Source organism: Sus scrofa, chromosome 6 (genome assembly GCF_054392235.1).
Source record: "Sus scrofa isolate SSC_HxYL_T2T_F1_AM1 chromosome 6, Sscrofa_HxYL_maternal_Yorkshire_Landrace_v2.0, whole genome shotgun sequence".
Taxonomy (NCBI): Eukaryota; Metazoa; Chordata; class Mammalia; order Artiodactyla; family Suidae; genus Sus; species Sus scrofa.
The window spans coordinates 132,371,266-132,390,832 of NC_139388.1; the positions used below are offsets into that span (position 1 = coordinate 132,371,266).

Consider the following 19,567-nt stretch of genomic DNA (forward strand, 5'->3'; position numbering starts at 1 on the left):
TTACTCTTTTGGCTGCACCCATGGCATTCGGAAGTTCCTGAGCCAGGGATCAAACCCATACCATGGCAGTGACCTGAGCCACAGCAATGAGGACTCTGGATCCTTAACTGCTAGGCCACAGGGAATTCCCTGAAAGCTTTTAAACAGTAAAACAAAAGCTTTTTAAAACTATGGACATTTTTTAAAGTGCATAAAAGCAGAGAAAAAGTATAATGAACCCTAGTGTTGCCATCACCCAGCTCCAGCAGCTGTGAAACTCAGGAGAAAGATCTGCTGAATGAAGACCCAAACACCATTTCCTGTGAATACCTGACTATAGATCTCTAAGGGACAGAAACTTCCCCCTGGTCTTCACAGGGGCAGTACTCCTCTCATGCCTTTAAAAAGCCCTTAAACTCACAGACAGTGCAGGGACCCTCTCATTTACTCGTCAATCTATGTTGCTTCCCTCTAAAGGAATACAAGCAGTGTGCAGCCTGTTTCTGGCAGTTTGGCTGATGCTTCTAAGGCTCTTTCAGGTGTGTGGCCGCCCCCTCCCCCGACCCTTACGTGTTAATGAGCAGTAACCCCTGTGCCCTAGCCTTGAACCACATCTCCTGAGGCAGCATCGCTAGTGCGGTCTTCCCTTGCCCCTTGTCCCGCGGCCCATGCATTGCCTGCTTCCTTTAACAGAAAAATAATGCGGCTCCTACCTCTCTAGGGTCTGCTGGAAAGCTTGAGGGCTTATCTGTTTGGATCATCTATAGGCGCCAGTTATGCGAGAGAGAAGCATCAAACGGACAGGCCAGACTGAGCCCTTAGTTGGCTCCGTCCCCAGGCCCACGGGTCATGGGCGTGGGCGGGAGTATTCCCAGCTCCACCTTTGAGGCCTAATGCATGCTCCGTTCCTTTGCAGGCCCAGCCTCCTGACCCCGGGCCAGCGCATGGGGCCATGGCCCTGCTCCCTGGGCACGCGGAGCCCCGGGGTCCCGAGCCCCTGGGTGGCGGCGGGGCCCGCGCCCGGCACGTCATCATCAACGTGGGCGGCTGCAGGGTGCGCCTGGCCTGGGCCGCGCTGGCGCGCTGTCCCCTCGCACGCCTCGAGCGCCTGCGGGCCTGCCGCGGCCACGACGAGCTGCTGCGCGTGTGCGACGACTACGACGTGAGCCGCGACGAGTTCTTTTTCGACCGCAGCCCGTGCGCCTTCCGCGCCATCGTGGCGCTGCTGCGCGCCGGCAAGCTGAGGCTGCTGCGCGGCCCCTGCGCCCTGGCCTTCCGCGACGAGCTGGCCTACTGGGGCATCGACGAGGCGCACCTGGAGCGCTGCTGTCTGCGCCGCCTGCGCCGCCGCGAGGAGGAAGCGGCCGAGGCGCGTGCGGGGCCTGCGGGGCGCATGGCGCCTGGGAGCCCGGGCAGCGCCCTAGGGCCCGGCGGGCGGCTGGCGCGCGGCCGGCGGCGCCTTCGCGACGTGGTGGACAACCCGCACTCGGGACCGGCCGGCAAGCTCTTCGCCTGCGTGTCCGTGACCTTCGTGGCCGTCACGGCGGTCGGCCTCTGCCTCAGCACCATGCCGGACATCCGTGCGGAGGAGGAGCGGGTGAGCGCGGGCCGGGCGGGACGGCAGGGGTGGGGCCGCAGTGGGGCTTGGATGAGCGGCCAAGGGCCGGGGGAGGGCGTGGTGGAGCCACTGGGATGCCAGGCGGGGTAGCAAGGGCCTAGGACCAGACTTGAGGCCTGGGTCTGGGAGCTACTGGGCCGAGGGAGCGCACCCTTGCTGGTTGAAAGCATAGCCCCAGGCACACCTTCATCCACTCGGGTTAAGTTGGCCTGGAGTGGGGCCCCTGAGCAAGGCCGACGCACCAGGCTGCCTGCTGTGCACCCACCACAGAGGCTCCAGATTGAATCGGCTCCAGCCAATTTCAAGAACTCAGCGAGGCCGCCTGGTCAGCAGGCCTTCCCTGACAGCCACCCTGGAAGCTTGGACAACTTGGAGCTCAGGGTAGAGAGTTTGTGTTCTAACCTCAAGTCCCACCATCCTGGCCCTAAGGGATGTGACCTCGGAATTCCTCTAGGCACGCAGCTCAGGGCTGGCTTTGCAGAGGTGCTGGGGCTGATCTGTGAGCAAATGCTGTACTTCTAGTGCAGTTTGTCCTGGGAGGATGCGAGCAGAAGTGGTATCCTCAGATTAGAATGGCACCCCAAGTTTATCAGCGTTTTGTGCCCAGTTTGGAACATCTGGGAAATATCCAGGGCAGGCCCCAAGTATGTTGTCTGGGTAGGGGTTAGGAGATAGGAGGGTGCTACAGAATTGTAGTCTGAATTTTCTTGCACGTGGAGGTGGGGGGGGGGCATCCTGCCTGCCCCTCCCCACACAATGCCCAGCTCCCCCAGCTCATTCAGCCCCTCACTGAAAGCCCCTCTGCATCCTGAGGGCTGTGCCCTACCGGAGCCCACCTGATGCAGTTAGCTCACTATTCAGAGACAGTGAAAAGCTTGTCCTCCAGGAATACTAGCTATGATCAGGCTTGACCACCAGCATGTTGAGCCTGCCTGCAGATTAAATTAAATGTAAATTTTAGGAAATGGATTTGGCTTCCTTCATTGTCTGGCTGTCTGATTCCTGAGCCATCATTTCCAGTTGTCTTAACTAGGCCCAGTTTTGGATTCTGCTTCTAAAAAGACACTGTGTTTGGATGTTCTCAGTAGCAATAACCATACCATCTGAGAAGGGAAATCCTTCCTTTTTAAGGCCGAGTAGCATTCCCTTGTACACACCGCCTCACTTTGTTTATCCATCATCCATCAGTGGACACTGGTTGCTTCCTCCTTTTGGCTGTTATGAACAATGCTGCTATGGACACGGTGTACAAATATCCTGAGTCCCTGCTCTCAGCTCTTTGGGGTATATCCCAGGAGTGGACTTGTTGGATCCTGTGGTGAATCTGTGTTTGCCTTTTTGGGGAGCCTGCCTGCTTACTGCCCTGTGCCTACACCCCTGATGTTCTGACCAAGGAGGTTTCCTGGCACGAGGCATCAGGGTTGGAGGACAGGAAAGAGAAAAACTTGGAAGCCCTCATTATTTTGTTTGTTGGTATTTTTCTAGTAGAATCTAGCTTGAAGTTCATAGAGTTAAAGCGTTATCTGTATGTGATCTCCGTTTTTTTTTTTTTTTTTTTTTTTTTTTTTTTTTTTTTTTTGCCATTTCTTGGGCTGCTCCCGTGGCATATGGAGGTTCCCAGGCTAGGGGTTTAATCGGAGCTGTAGCCACCGGCCTATGCCAGAGCCACAGCAACGCAGGATCTGAGCCGCGTCTGTGACCTACACCACAGCTCACAGCAACGCCGGATCCTTAACCCGCTGAGCAAGGGCAAGGATCGAACCCGCAACCTCATGGTTCCTGGTCGGATTCGTTAACCACTGCGCCACAACAGGATCTCCTGATCTCCGATTTTTATTAAGTAGCTAAATAATTTCTTTTTAAAATTTCAAGTATTATTTTGAAACGCATCCTCTGAGAGTCACACACCAACAGTTCCTTAGGCCTCAATTCATGTCCCCCACCAGTAACAAGCAGAGGTGCTACTCTAGGAGTTCTTGTCGTGGCTCAGTGGTTAACGAATCTGACTAGGAACCATGAGGCTGCGGGTTCGATCCCTGGCCTCGCTCAGTGGGTTAAGGATCCAGTGTTGCCGTGAGCTGTGGTGTAGGTCGCAAACGTGGCTCGGATCCCGCATTGCTGTGGCTCTGGCGTAGGCCAGCGGCTACAGCTCCGATTTGACCCCTAGCCTGGGAACCTCCATATGCTGCAGGAGCGGCCCAAGAAATGGCAAAAAGACAAAAAAAAAAAAAAAAAGAGGTGCTACTCTAGTACACCCACATTCTAGTTGACATTCCCACTAAATACACCCAACTTTCTTCTAGAATCAAGAGGGGAGCGGGGGTGTCCGTGGGGATTAGAGGTGAGCGGTGGCAGCTCCCTTCCATCAGTCTGCCTGTGACAGTCTCTTCGGCTTTGGCAGCATTGGTGGTTGTGGTTATTTTTGTGTTGGTGCAGAAAAGCATAAAGGGAGAAAAAAGCTTGTTATCCTCCATCATTCAGGGAATCAGAGGAAAGTGACTCTGCGGTTCCTGCTGCTGATCCATGACACGTTCCCTGAAGGAGCGGGGCCCCTCCTGGGCGGGTGTGGAAGGAAGCCTGGGGCTGCCTGAGGTAGGGAACCCACTACACAGAGACTCCAGCTCTTGCCCCTGGGTGCGTCCCACTGTCAGTGTCATGGCATCTCTAACTGGCACACGGAGACCACTTCCCTGCCCCATGATAGACTCTGCAGCCAGACTGGCCAGGTCCCATCCAGCTGGTGACTCAGCCTGGGTCCGAGGCTGCTAGAGAGCTGGGCAGAGTGCCTGGAGCTCCATGTGGCCATGCAGGCACCATGGCCATGCCCTCAGCAAGGTGCTGGCTGTGTGTTCCTTGTGGCCTGTCCTCCCCCAGAAGCCAGGCCCCTGCTGTCCAGGGCAGTCATCTGGTGCCTAATAGGCCCCTTTGCCCGGAGTCATGGTAGCAGCCCTTCCCGGGTGAGCTGCTGCCCACACATTGTAACTGGTGAGAACGGCGCTCTGCTTCTCAGTGTCTGTAGGAAGAGTGGCAGTAAAGCATACTTGTGGGAGGAATGTGGAGGACATTCTGCTAAGGGAACAAGCCAACCAGAAGGCTGATAGGACAGATCCTGTCTGATCCACTCACATAGGCAACCGGTCTGTGGAGACAGAGTGCGCGGGCGGTGCCTGGGGCTGGGGGCAGCTGGTGTCTAAGGGGTGCAGAGCTTCAGATGCAGAAGATAAACGGGTTCTGGAGACAGTGGTGGTGACAGTGGTGCAACCGTGTGCACCTGCCCACTGCCACCGCCCTGTGTGCTTAATGGCAGTGGGCTCTGTGTTAGGTGTTTTTCACACATGTATGGTGTTGCCGGTGGACCCCAGGACTCTGTTTACAAATGTCTGTCCGTCCATCGGGCCTTTTGGCTCTGGACCAACTCTCAAACCCCTCCTCATGCTTAGTGAACGTGGCTGCCCTGGGAAGGCTGTGGGGCACACAGCCTCCTCCTCACTCCTGCCTCCCTCCCTGCCTGTCAAGATGACTTGGCTACTCTGTGGGCCCTTGGTGTCAGTGTCGCTAAGGGCCATGACACCAGTTGGCCCCAGGGGTCCCCAGGAGGGTCTGAGAGGAGGACGAGGGGTGGGTTTAGCCTCCATGTGTGTCCCGTTTGACCTCCAGGGCCTCTAAGATCCATACCCCCACTCTGGCTCCTTTGGGTCAGGGCAGGAGCTCCACCCAGGCCCCTAAAACCTGTGGACCTGAGGGTACCCATGGGAGTGGTTAGGCCTGGCTCTCTGAGTGCTGCTTCCTATGGGCCTTGATTTTGGTTTGGCTTTTTGGTTTTTTGTTTTTGTTTTTTTTTTTAGGGCCGCACCTACAGCATATGGAAGTTCCCAGGCTAGGAACTGAATTGGAGCTACAGCTGCCGGCCTACATCACAGCCACAGCAGTGCAGGATCCAAACCGTATCTGTCACCTACACCACAGCTCATGGCAATACTAGATCCCCGACCCACTAAGCGAGGCTAGGATTGAACCTGCATCCTCATGGATAGTAGTCACATTTGTTTCTGCTGAGCCACAATGGGAACTCCCTTGTGGGCCTTGAAAGTTGTGGCCTAGTGTTTGCTCCCTGCTGCCCCATCCCCACCCCCATCACCATGGTTCCCCTCCCCCAGGTGAGCTCTGACAACCCTGTGATGACACCAGCCTAGTAACCAGGCAACATAGCCAGAGGCCAGGGGACCAGGACCTGGACATCTTCCAGGCTCACATGCTGACCATGGTCATAAAAACACTTGAGGGTGAGACTCCTGCCACATGTGCCCAGGTCCCCATCCAGGTGGAGGCCACATCGGCCTCCTGCCTGCAAGGTGAAGCCATGAGCCCCCACAGTGCCCAGCCCTCGAGGGTCAGCTGTCCTCACACATCCAGGTCACATTCCTGATCTCAGGTCCAGCAGACACAAGATATTTGTCTTCTCATTCAGGGTTTCCTAGGGTACGAAACTCCAGGTGCCTTGAGAGCAGGTCACTGCAGAATCTCCAGGCACGGACACTGGCTTGGAGATGAAGTCATGATGGGCCTGCTGTGGCCGTCTCAGGTGTTTACTGGGTCAAGAGCCCAAAGAAAAAGGACCCAGGGCTGCCCAGCCCCCAGCCCCCTTACCTGCTGTCCCCCAGCTGAACACCACCCCAGGGGGCAATGGCTGCTCTTGGCCCCTACCAAGAGCACCTGGCCCATGGCAGGAACATCCACACGGGAAGGCTCCCTGCTATCCCCAACCCCAGGTGGCCTCGTGGTGGGCCTTAGCACCGGCTATCAGTGACCCCATCTTGTCTGCAGACAAGGCTTAGTAAGACCACAGCCCTAAACATTCAAGGCCTCAGAGCGTTATGCTGTATTCTCTGACCCCAAAAGCACATTCTGAGCCAAACTGTGCCCAGCACACTGCCTGCTCTCCCACAGGTTCTGAGAATCCATTGCCATAGTAATGCCCAGAGACCCCACTGCTGATCCACCAGCTTAGACAGTCTCCCCTTGGCAGATGAGTGTGTGTTTTAATGCCACTTGCTTGGGGGGAGGGGGAAAGTGTCTGAGCCCACAAAGAAAGCTGGGGTCAGAGCCAGGAGTGGTGCTACAACCCACGTAAAAGGGGACCTGGGGTCAGTGCTGAAAGGTCGCCTCCAAGGGCCAACAAATGCAGATGGCGAGGTGGCTCCAGATCCAGGGCTGACCCCAAACCTCCCAACTGCAAGCGGCTGTAGGAGCCCCGCAAGTCCCTTTGCGGCTCTCTAGTGGGCCTCTGGCCTCACTATTAAGGTTTTAAGAGGCTCTGTGAAGGAGACAGAGTACTTCCCTTGCCGCCCCAACCCTGCTGTCAGGCAGCATGCCAGGCCTGGGGCAGGGGCACCACAAAACTTTGTCAACGCAATGGAGGCCCCAGGTGTACGCAAGTGTGAGCAGAGCCCCCAATTACTGCAAAATCAAAATTCTCCTGAGCAGCATGTCTGGAGTGAGTCAGGTGACCACAGGGACTGAGTGTGCAGATGCCCCCCAGGTGCCGGACATCGCACGGCGCCTGCCTCAGCCATCAGCTGTCTGGAGGAGAGACCTTTGGAACCGCGTGGAGGATGGGCGGAAGCGTTGGTTCTAGCAAACAGCTTCCAGGGTCCTTCTGTGCGGTGGCAGCCGCATGTTGCTTGGAGACAGTGCTAAGCCAGGCAGGGGCCCCGGCTGGTGGTGGGGACAGGCTGCAAGCGCCAGCCTGTGGGAGAACAGCGCGTCCTCGGGGAGGGTGCGGGTGGGGCCGGGTACGCAAAAGCCATCGCTTCCTTTCCACGGAGGCTGGTGTTTGGCTCTGCCAGTCGATTTTTTTCCTTGAAGCTCATATGATTAAATCAAGACCCACATAATTAGTTATGGATTTCATGACTGGGATTTCAAGTATCGAATTCACAAAGACATTTGGCAACAGCATCGGAAGCTGGTGACAAAGCTTCCACTGCAAGTGGGCACAGACACACACGTTGAGTTTGCCAGCTTGGACTGGAGCAAGAGCTTGGCTCCTCCTGAGCTGTGCAGGCAGGTTTTCCAGGGAGATGGGCAGAGCCAACCCGTGGGCTGTCTGTCCTTCCTCCTCTCTGGGGCCTGGTGTGTGGATGCACGGGAACGGTCTGCTCGCAGCTTCATAGCTGCAGCACCTTTGCCTCTGTTGAGTCGAACCGGAGTTCCACCCATACCTGATTCAGACGGCGTCACCGACTTTAGTGACTTGAGAGTGACTTTAGCTGGAGTGAATGCATTTTGCACATGAGGACATGCATTTGGGGAGGGGGCCGGGGACAGAGTGCTACCATCTGAATGCTGTGTCCCTACAATTCAGGTGCTAAAGCCTAACCCCCAGTGTGTTAGGAGCAGGTTCTTTGGGGTGGTGAGGTCCTGAGCATGAGCCCTCACAATGGGATTAGTGGCCTTATAACCGAGACCCCCACTCCAGGCTCCCCATGCCTTCCTTCACATGAGGAAGGTGAGAGGTGCCATCTCTGAACCAGGGGGCCCATCGGCACCTGGATCCTGGACGTCTAGCTCCAGAGCTGTGAGGAATTGTTTCTGCTCCGACAGCAGCACAAATGGGCAAAGGACCCCTGATCATGGGACCTGGGCCTCTCTGCCCAGCTCTTGGGGGCAGCGTTTCTATGATGGCACAGCATCCAGGGATAGGCACCGGGGCTGGCAGGCAACTGGGCATTTTGGCACATGACCACCGCTTCATCCCAAGGAGCTCCAGTCCCCACCCAGCAGGACAGATGGCTTCCCTATGGAAAGGCAACTTGTGGCCTCTGTGTTCCATTATCACGTGCATTTGAGCGGCTGGCAGTGCTGACCCAGTGGCCACAGGCCCAGTGGAACTAAAAGGAGGAAGGAAAGATGCAAAGTGTTCAGCAGCCTCTGCCAGCACAGCCACCCCCCGGGCTGGAGGGTGGGCCCTCATGATCCAAGGATCTGTTTTCAGAGGTCCTGGGAGCCTCTGTTCCCAGGTCCTCTGTACCCCCTATTAAGTCTCCCTCTCCCAGCCCCTGGCACCACTGATCTTTCTACTTGCTCAGTAGTTGTGCCTTTTCCAGAATGTCCCATAGTTGGAATCCTTTTCAGACTGGTTTCTTTCTCTTAGTAATATGCATTTAAGGTTTCTCTGTCTTTTCCTGGCTCCTAGCTCATTTCTTAGCCTTGAATAATATTCCATTGCCTGAATGTACCATAGCACATTATTTGCCCTCCATCATTGACTGGAGGACATCCTGATTGCATCTGAGTTTGGCAATTATGAATAAAGCTGCTAAAAGCATTTCTGTGCAGGTCCGTGTGTGAACATAAGCTTTCAGTTCCCTTGGATAAATACCAAGGAGTTTGATTGCTGGATTGTCTGGTAAGAGTATGTTTAGTTTTTCAAGAAACCACCAAACCCTCTTCCAAAGTGGCTTTACCATTTTGCTTTCCCACCAGCAATGCTGAGAGTTCCTGTGGCTCCACATCCCACCAGCATTTGGGGTCAATCTTCTGGAGCTTGGCCTTTCTAATAGGGCTGTTGTGCAATCTCATTGTTTTTATTTGCATTTCCCTGATGACAGGTGATATGGAACATCTTTTCATATGCTTAGTTGCCATCCATGTATCTTCTTTTCTCCCATATTTATTGTGAGAACCTGCTTGAGCTCCTGGAGGTAATTTTCACAATATTGAGGGTGCCCCCCCATGATGGGGCCCTCACCCCCAGGACATATAACTTTCATACTGTTCACACTGAGCCTCCAGCAATTTAAGTCACAGTTCAGGTTTTGCTACCCAGCAATGGTTCCCCTGGCGGTTTCAGGTCTGCCCAGTAAAACAGACTCCCTGTGTTCACCTGTCTGTCTGTCTCTCTGATCTTGGGGGCACTGGTTTGCCCCTCAGCCTCGCTTCCAGATTTTTCGGTCTGTACGGCTTTTTGGTTGCTATAAGGAGGGAGTGTCGAGTGCCAAGCTCCTTATGTGCAAAGCTGGAAACTTGGTCCCAAGATTCTTTTTGTCATAATCTCGCCAAGATTTGGTTCCTTCTCTGTCACCAGAAGAGGAAACGGTATTGGTTAAGTTCTGACTTACAGGCAGACAGGGGCACCCACCTCAGCTCCTGTGCTGACTGCTCCACACCTCACAGCACTTACAGCTCCTTTCTGAGCCCCAGTTACCTCATCTGTCATATGCAGCTACTTCACAGCTGCTAAGGGTCGGTTGAGCTTAAATGCCCATAAATCACTTTGGACAGTGCCTTGCATACAGAAGTAGGTGACAGTTTTTTACCCTTCTACAAACAAGATGCTAAAACTTGCAGGACACAGAGTGGCATGGCCAGGAGACTGCCATCCAGTCACTGGCTCTTCTCCAGACATTGGCTTCTGTAAATGAGGCAGCGGGAATTGGTCTGTAGAGGTCGAGGGGAGGCCAGTCCAAAGGGGCAGCTGGAGAGTCAGACCACCAGCCCCCGGTGGCCATCAGCAGGTGCTCCACTCCACCCAGGCCAGTGGCTGGGGCCACCTCCACCTCCATAGCCAGCGCTTCTGCCCAGAATGCCAGAAATCAGTGCTCTTGCTTTCTGAGTTGTTTGAGTTCCCCCACCCCAAGAAGCCACTGTGAATGGGGGTCCCTCTGAGAACAGCACTGTCCCTCCCCCACTGTCCCTCCTGGTGCCAGGGGCATGGTGGGGTGCAGTTGGGAGCTGCCTGCATCCCTAGCAGTTTCCTGCATCTGGGAGAACCGTTAGGTGGGCTCAGCTTAGTGCAGAGCTGGGAGAAAACAGTCACTAAAGCTCAGATCCCATCCCAGGACATGGCCAGCCAGGCCCCTCCCCCACCTGCCTCCCGCCCAGAGGCCTGTCCCTCTGCTGCCCACCTGCCTGAAGAATCTGCCACCCAGAGTGTTTTCCTCATCATAAACCTCATGCTTGCTCTTTACAGAAAACTTGGCAGATACAGAGCCATACACAGGACAAAGTGAAAATATACTGCGAGGTAATTACCAGAGCCTGGGTGGGTTTCCTGCCTCTGTCCTGATGCCTCCTTGGGAAACGGTAGAAGCAGCAGGAACAGTCTTAATGCCCCTTGGTTCCTATAACAGCGTAACATCTAAGCTGTGAGTTACTTTGTAGTGTGTGTCCCCTCCCTGCTGCCCTTGTTTCCAGCCCTTCGCTGTCACCAGCCCTGCTGGAGTGAACACTTGTTCACAGATTCTGCACACTCATCCCCTCGGATGCAGTCCTTAGCTGTTCGCATCCAGCAGGCTGCCCCCAGTGAGGCCTGGCAATTCATTCCTTCAAGAGCTCGAGTCCCCAGACCACTGGGCCTGGCCAATGCCGAGTGACCTGATAACAATTTGCCTGGCTCTTAAGAAAAGCCGTCTCCTGCTTTTTACATGTGAACTCACTCACTGGGAGGCCAACTGAGCGGCCAGCATCTCCCGTCTTCACCTGGCATTGGTACTTCCAAGGATTTCTGTTCTTCTCATCCACCTGCTTTGGGTTGTTTGTTGTCATTATTGCAAGTGCATTATGGACATTTCTGCAGCACGGTCACATGCAGCTGCAGCTTCCTGAGGCAGAGGAATGCCGCCACCACATCCTCCCCACTCGCCTGCCCCCTGTCCTCACTCACACCTCCTTGCATCTTCTGAGACCTTTCTCCCAGGGACCTCTGCTGCTCTCCCCTGGGTGCCACCACTTTACAGACGTGCCCAGATTGTCCGAGTCACCTTCCCATCCCTTCTGTGCACCTGTTTCCAGATGAACCAATGCAATGCTCAGCTGCATTTCCCTCTCCACTCAGGTGTCTGCCCTCCTGCCCTTGCATCCCACAATGGGCACAGCACACAGCTATCGAGGGTGCTGTTGGATTTCAGCTTTTGATTTGGAGAGACGTGAGTGATGATAAAAGAGGGGCGGGAGAGCAGGCGAAGGCACCTGGCCCACGTGTTAGCGCTCTTTCCAGAATCTCCCTGAGACCCAAGAGGACCAGCTAGACCCCAAGGCCAAAGCTGCTTCCACACTCAGCAGGGAAGCCACGCGGCCCCAGCACAGGTGACCACACAGGTGGCCCCAAACCATGTTCACAGACCACAGCCACAGCAATGCCGGATCCTTAACCCACTGAGCAAGGCCAGGGACGGGACCCGCATCCTCATGGATACTAGTCAGGTTCATAACTCGCTGAACTACAATGGGAACTCCCATGTTAGCCTTGTTTTTTGTTTTTTGGGTTTTTTTTTTTTTTTTTTTTTTTTTTTTTTTTTTTTTTTGTCTTTTCTAGGGCTGCACCTGAAGCATATGGAGGTTCCCAGGCTAGGGGTCTAATCAGAGCTGTAGCCGCCGGCCTACACCAGAGCCACAGACAGCAGGATCCAAGCCACGTCTTCAACCTACATCACAGCTCAGGGCAACGCTGGATCCCTAACCCACTGAGAAAGGTCAGGAATCGAACCTGCAACCTCATGGCTCCTAGTCAGATTCGTTAACCGAGCCACAACAGGAACTCCAAGCCTTGTTCTTAATTGTACTTGAACAGGAACTGCAAGTGTTACCAGATCCACTTAAATCCTACATCCAGCTGGAATTCTCCTACCCAAGAGCTCCTGAGTGCCCGTGACTTCCTTGTATCCACAGGATTGTGCAGCCTCCCCCACGACCTCCAATGGGAGCCTTTTGTACATGATCTGTACTGATTATCTAATTGGCCTTATTATTTTCAGATCAAATGAAAACCTAAGGTAATTAGCTGAAAAAAGTATTATAAATAGGTGACTTTGTTAAAATAAATATGCAAAAGATTAGTCACTTTTCTGCATACTATCAGTAATAGCAAATTTGATGGAAAAACTATTCTGGTCACTGTAATACAAAAACATGAAATGCCTAGAAATAATCTTAGCAAGAAAAGTTCATTATCTCAGAAAAAAAAACCATGTGACTCAACCAAGAGACATAAAAATGACTGAATAGAGAAAACTGTTATGTTCCTGAAAACTACTCCTAGAATTCATTATCGGGGGGGGGGGAATCACTCCCAAAATTAATATATAAATTCGTTACACTCTTAACAAAATCCCAGTGGGTATTTTTGGAACCTCATAAAATCGTGTTAAAAACCTACAGAACTACATATGGAGAACTAGCCTGTCAACTCTGGAGAATAAGAAAAACATGCAAGAGGAGATCCACCCCCATATCAATGACGTTTTACTGTGTAACTGCCTCTAACCTGTGGGATCAGTGTCCACTGTTCATTGCTAGGGACGGTGTGTGTCCTTTGGGCCAAAGCAGCTGGCTCGTCTGTGAGCCATCAGCAGGGCTTGCTGGCACCTGGATCCTGCCTGGAACGCCTAGGGGTCTGCTCCCTTCCTGCAGGAGGCTTCCTAGCCATTGTGCACGGTGCAGGGAGCTCCAGCCTCTTTGCAAAGCTCTGCTCTGGCCCATGTGCCCACATCTTGTTGGCCAAACTGGATCTCATGGCTAGCCTCATGGGAGTCTTTCCAGGGTCAGTAAGGAAGCCAGAAACTGCAAAGGAAAAGAAGTATTTGACAACCTAAAAATTAACGATTAATGAAAATTGCTGCCCACCAAATTTAAACAGTGAAAGAACAAAAGCCTAAGAAGAAAAGTGCAATATCTATGACAAAAGGCCAATATCTTTAATAGATAAGACATTCAAACAAATGAAAAAGAAAATAATAGTGTAGGAAGGAGGGCTGAGATTAGAAGACAAGCAGTTGTCAGCAACACAGGAAAAGATGTTTGCTTTGTGATTAGACAGGTGCATGTAAACAATTAGGTGTCTTACCCATTCACAAAGCTGGAATAATTGACCACATCCCTTGTTCAGGAGTGTTTGGACAGGAGCCCACTCACATATGGTCGAAGGGGGTCTGCAGGTGGTGTGGACATATGTACCCAGGTGTCCACTCTGCTCACCAGATAACTCAGGAAATCCACTCCTGGGAGTTTATCCCAAGAGTTAACTGACCGTGTGTGTTTTAGACGTTCTCTGAAGCTTTGTTCATGACAGTAAACAAATTTGAAAGCATAAATGTGCTACTACAGAAACTCCAACCAGACTAGACTCTTTTGCACTTCTTAAACATTTGTTTGCATATGTATTTTTGTTTATTTTTTTTCTCAAAAGCAGTTTTCAGCTTGCACAGCCAAAGACAGTGTAGGGGGAGGCAAGACATCATGAATGCCAGGAGGGTACCAGGGTGGGCGGCATGGGGTGGGAGCCTGTGGCCCAGGAGCAGGGAGAGGCTGTCAGGGTACTAACAGGTGGATGCTAACGGTGAAAAGGTGAGAGGCTTAAATGCACGCAAGGCTGCAAGACATGCTCACCCTGAAAAGTGACAGACCCAGAGCAGTTGAGGTCTGTGTACGTCTGTGTTCCGTCAGTGCCCGTTGAGGGAGCCCATCTGGCCTGGCGTGGGGCTTCCCCAGCAACCAGCTGAGAAGTGCAAAAAGGGATGAGAAAATCAACTTCAGAATGCTTTCCCACTTCTGTAGATGCCTATATCACACTAGGATGAAAGTGACTTAACGTGGATCATTTACTCTGGTTCAGAACACAAGAGCAAACAGGAAGGGAGGCCTTAGAGTCGTGTTCGGTCACCTCCAGTCACTAGCTACTGCACATCCACCTTCTACCCCTGGTTGGGTTGACCACGAGGTTGGATTGTGGGTGTGGGAGTCATACTTGGGCCTGCCGAGGCAGAGTTCACTGGGGGGACAGGAACCCAGACCTCTGTGTTAACAGCACTGCAGCAGTTCTGTGCATACCCCCATTTAAGCACCCCAAGAGTGCAGAGCAGGCCAGCCAGGAGGCTGACATCATGGACCCAGAGTTCCACCTGCCTGGGCTTGGAAGGATTGGATCTTCACTCACAAACTTGCCCCAGGGTTGTCTGTTCAGTGTTGGCCATGGCCATGGGTCCTTGAGAAAACCTTGGCTGGTCCTGTGGGTCCAGCTGGTGAAGTGGGTGATGTGAGGTGCCCCCTGCCCTGGGCCCCTGGGTCTGTGCATTTGGCTATGGACGGATGTTCGGATGTATTAGTGGTGGCAGGCGGGGGGGTGCTTGCCCCAAAAATATCACCTCGTACTGAACCCAGTTAGAAAGCAGCACAGCAGCCCGAGCACCAGGGCCCTTCCTGGTCAGCACCAGGAACTGGAAAGCATCACAGGACAAGCAGCAGCATGTTGGCACTGGGCAAAGGACCCTGCCAGCTCTCACCATCTCTGCCCTCATGAAGAAGCTACAACTGGAACCCACTGTCCACATAGGTATGATCAGATTGCTGCTGCCAGAGGTTCCAGGGAGATTCCCACAACCATCCCACAGGGGCGTCATCTGCACAGACAGTGACGAGAAGAGAACGCGCGTTTCCCTTGGAAAGAGCATGTGGCCTGGGCCACGGGAGGTGCCCTCAGGAACAACAGCTAAAATCGGTGGATAAATGAAGAACTTTTGGTGCCGTTGTCTGTGCCTCAAATAGAAGTCAGGTTCAGGCCGGGACCTGCTCTCTCCTTGTCCTCACGCTTGGGCTTAATCTCCAAAGTGTAATGGCACGTGGTTTAAAAGAAGCAGCAGGCTCCTTGGCAGAACTAATGCCACTAAATTTTTGATGCTCTGAGATGAGAACAAAGCTGGGGATGGAAGCTGCCTGGACCAGGCCTCTTCTGAACCTTCCAGGGCCACTGGCCACCCCACAGCCTCTGTCACTGAGGGCACTTGGCTGGTGCGTCTGCTTATTTTTCACTAGAAAATCAAAACAGGGTCACTGCCAAGTGAGGGCCATGCTGTGGAGGCTGTGCTTTCCAAGAATGGTTCCGAAACCACTTCATTTCCAAATCCCCCTGCTGTCTAAGCAGTCTGATGTCCCCTGTGCCCCTCCTGCCCATGGCGGGCATGACACATCCCACTGCTTAGACCCCAAGGGCCACAGGCAGGACAGGGTGCAAGGGAGACCAGCTGAGCTCCCCCCAGCCCACCGCAAGCTTCTGGCCACCTGCCCCTGGGAGCAAGGTCCAGGGCTGCAGCCCAAAGATCTGCCAGAGCTGTTGAGGGAGAAGCTGCCGTGTCCCCACCTCAAGCCCCCATCCCTCAGGATGCCCTCAGCCACCCCCTCCCAGGCACCCTTGGAGGACCTTAGCTCCCAAAGTGGGGAGTCCCACCTGCGCGTCAGGCCCTCGGGAGGCTGCAGCCCCATGGTTCACCTGCAGAGCCCACGGACACATGGCTTTCAGAAGCACCCTGGGTCCCCAAAGGAAGACGTGTAAGGAAAGGAAGGGAGCTTGGAGGAAACAGAAAACCTCACGAGCAGCACCAACAGCCTGGAGGCTGAGCAGAAGGGCCGCTTCCACAGTCAGAGCAAGAGAAGCCTCAAGACAAAGCTGGGCTGGGAGATCCACATGGAGGCCCATCTGCAAGAGATGGAGACAGAAGGTGGGAGTCGGAAGGTTGGTCCAAGAGAAAAACCTTCACTGGCAGGAGCTCCAGGATGAGCAGATGGGGAGGAGGGTTTGAGACCCCCGGTGTCTGAGACCCAAGGACTTGGGTACAGGCTGCCCGGGCAGCAGGCATCTGGGCCTCTTCAGTGAAAAACACCTGAAAGCTTCCTCGAGAGACAGAAACATGAGATTGCCTGTGACAGGTGAACAGTTACCGGGGGCTGCACCTCAGGGCAAGAACCCTGGGGGGACTCAGGGTGAGAACTGGGGACTCAGGACAGACATCTGGGAGGGACCCAGGAGGCCCTGCTGGCTGTGTTTGGGTTCTGACCTCCACCAGCACACGACTCCCTTGAGTTTGGAAACACTCTGAGAGATTTACGCACTCTGCCGTGTCAGTGTTAGACTTCAGCAGCAGCACTAAAGCCTTGGGCATAACAGCGCTGCCCCTGCAAGACTCTGAATGGGAATGACCCGCCCCCTCATCCACATCAGGCCAGGGTAACAAGCCCAGAGGTGTGGACTTTCCAGACACGCACAGGCCCAAAGCTATATCCACTGTGCACCTTCCTTAGGGAGCCCACTGGGTGGTCTGCTTCAGCATCATAATGGAGTAACAGGGTGTCAGCTAGAAGGAGCCCATCAGGGAGTAGCCGGGAGCTGCTACAGACCCCAGCAGGGGCAGGGTCCCTGGAGCAAAGAGGACCAATGGATGGAAATGCACACCATGATTCATGGCAAGCTAAGCAGTTTTAGAGCAGAGCCATAAAACTTGAGGAAAAACAAAACACTTTTTGAGGGAACATGTAGTGCAATGTAGACCACAAGCTGGCTCAGCAGCAAGGAGTCTCCACATCACCTTAGTTACTGCAGACCTTACCTCCAAACGTGACAGCACTTCTAGAGGAAAGGGACCATGGCGTGGTGGGGTGTAGGAGAGAACCAGGTCCTCAGAAACACAAAGTCACAGAAATGTATACAGTTGATACATCAATAAATAGCTAGGTAAGTATATTGTTTAAAAATAGGGAACTATCGGGAAGCATACTTGAGGAATTCCCTGGTGGCTCAGCAGGTGGGTGGTACGGCATTGTCACTGCAAGGCTGGGGTTCGATCCCTGGCCCCAGAACTTCTATGTGCTGCAGGCACAGCCAAAAAAAAAAAGAGAAGGAATAATTGAAAATCCTTGACCCTGGGAGACAAGAGTAGGGTAGGAACCCTGTTTTTTCCTTTATAAATCTATTCATTTTTTTAAAGTATTATACGCATTTGGTAACTTTTGTAAAACAAAAATAAAAACATGTTCAGTCACCAAAAGTCATTCAAGAAGGAGTCAATAACCTAAATAAATTTATGCTTATTATAGAAATTTAATTCATAGTTTTAAAACTTCCAAAAAGAAAACACCAGTCCCAGGTGGTTTCTCTGATGAACTCTACCAGTGGTTTAAGGAAAAGGTAATACCAGTGCCGCACCATCTCTTCCAGAAAACAGAAGAGGATTCTTCCAACTTTATCTTGGCACCAAGCCACAGACACCACAAGGAAAAACATAACAGTGCAGTATCTCTCATAAACAGAGATGGGAATTCCAACAAAATACTAGTAAAGTGAGTATGACAATAGACAGAAAGGAGAGCACATTGTGGCAAAGTGAGTTTTCCAAGAAGCAAGCCTGATTCAAGTTCTGAAAATCAGTCAGCGTGATTCACAATGTTAACACGTCAAAGAAGAAAAGCCACCTGGTCATCTCAATAGATGTCAAAAAGCATTTGACAATATTCGATATCCATTTACGATTAAAACCAAAACTTTGAATAATCTAGAAATGGAAGGGAGTTTCTTTAACCTGCTAGAGAGCCCCCTGCAGTATGATGATGAAAATGAGGGGGGTGCTGCTTTCTCCTGGCATCCGGAATAAGGCCTGCTCTGCACCCTTCTAGAAGCCCTACCCAGTGCCATGAAGCAAGAAAAAGAAAAGGAAGGTGTACGATGAGAAAGAAAGCAATAAAACTATGAACACAAAAAACCTCGAGAAATCCACAAAAAGCTTGTAAGAACACATGAGCGTGTGCACCTTCATCACATCAGCACCCCTGGATATTCACCCAAGAGAGAGGAAACGCATGTCCGCCCAGATCTGTGCAGCATCAGCTGCCAGCTGCTTTGCAATAGCCCCAGACTGGAAAGCGCTCATGCACACGCCAGCAGATGGAGGGAAACAGGAACATCCGCACCAGTCAGTCAGCAATGAAGGGGAGCAAACTGCGATGCCCCAAACAGCCATCGGTCTCAGAGGATGCCAGGCAGGAAGAGCCAGACTAAAAGGCTACGTGTGGTGAGGTTCTGTTTACCAGGGGTCTGGAAAATGCCAAGCAATCAGTGGCTGCCTGGTCTGGGTGCCAGCGGTCTGGCTTTAAAGAGAGATGGTGATGGTGGTTATGCTCCACCCCTTGTCACTCGGCATGCACATCCTCGCTGAGCCTCTGGGCACATTTCTGATGGTCAGTCCCTACGGACTCACTTCCAAACAGGTGTGCACACCCTGTGCAGGCTTCTGAATGTGTTTGTGAGAAGTTGGTATGAATTTATACTCTGCCTACTGAGGGCTCTGGGCCCCACCAGGAACCACCCTGGGCCTGCAGGTCCTTGACCTGGAGCCGTGGCCAAGGACTCCTGGCCTGGTGGGGAGGGGGTTATATTTGTGCAGCTCCTTGGGGAACAGCTCAGCAATTTCTGGTAAACATGAAAATGTTCCCGTCTGACAGATGCTGCCATAGCCATATAGAAACGCAAGAAGTTTGTCATGTTGGTTGGGTTTTTGGTAACAGGAGATTGAAGGCAGGCACCAAGGCCCACACTTGGCTGTGTGGTGCCCAGTTGTGCAGGACGTGAAGGTGTGTGGCTGCACAGCCCAGCACCCCATGTCCACATCTGTCATCGCCCAGACCCAACACAGTGACAGAGCTGCTGGCCTGGAGGCAGTTGGCCTTTGGTTCTTGAGCCACAAGTGATGTCTTTCTTACTATTCTGGAAAGAGAAACTGAAGGGCAGGTGCCCGGGCAGCGCCTGCTGGGGCATCACACACAAACTCACAGGCTGGCACCAACCTGACCGCTTGGGAGGGCGTGGTGTCTTGCAGCCTTTCCCCAGGAAGGGTGGTTTGCCTGTGGGATCAGGCTGGCCCACTTTCTCTCCCTCCAGAAACAACCACCCTGGGATATCTGTGTCCTCCCCAAACCCCCAAGCCCAGAGCCCTCCCTTTTCACCCTGTCGGCAGATGCCCGTCCAGCCCCGATGGTCAGTCCCCAGGTGGGAGCAGAGTGACCACAAGGAGCAGACGAATGGGGCTTCCCACCTCAAGCTTGGCAGGCACAGCATAAAAGGTGCCACTCAGCCAGGGCCATGCACAGCAGCCACCTGCAGCCTGTGGCCTAGTTACCGGCAGCCCTGACACAGGGAAAGTGCAGGTGGGT

The 19,567-nt window shown here is 53.2% G+C and overlaps 1 protein-coding gene across 6 annotated transcripts in view; it reads left to right on the forward strand.

Moving 5' to 3' along the window:
- KCNG2 (potassium voltage-gated channel modifier subfamily G member 2) overlaps positions 1–19,567 on the forward strand; it is a 61,257-nt gene that overhangs the window by 35,336 nt on the left and 6,354 nt on the right. For 4 of the 6 annotated variants that reach the window (XM_021096337.2, XM_021096336.2, XM_084959038.1 and 1 more), the window contains one exon: positions 896–1,576. In XM_021096337.2, coding sequence (XP_020951996.1) covers positions 932–1,576 — 645 coding nt within the window. In that variant the 5' untranslated portion in view covers positions 896–931. Of the gene's footprint in view, positions 1–895; positions 1,577–10,568; positions 10,623–11,432; positions 11,665–12,167; positions 12,312–19,567 lie in introns of those variants that run through there. The other 2 variants (XM_084959040.1, XM_084959041.1) reach the window with 2 other exon arrangements.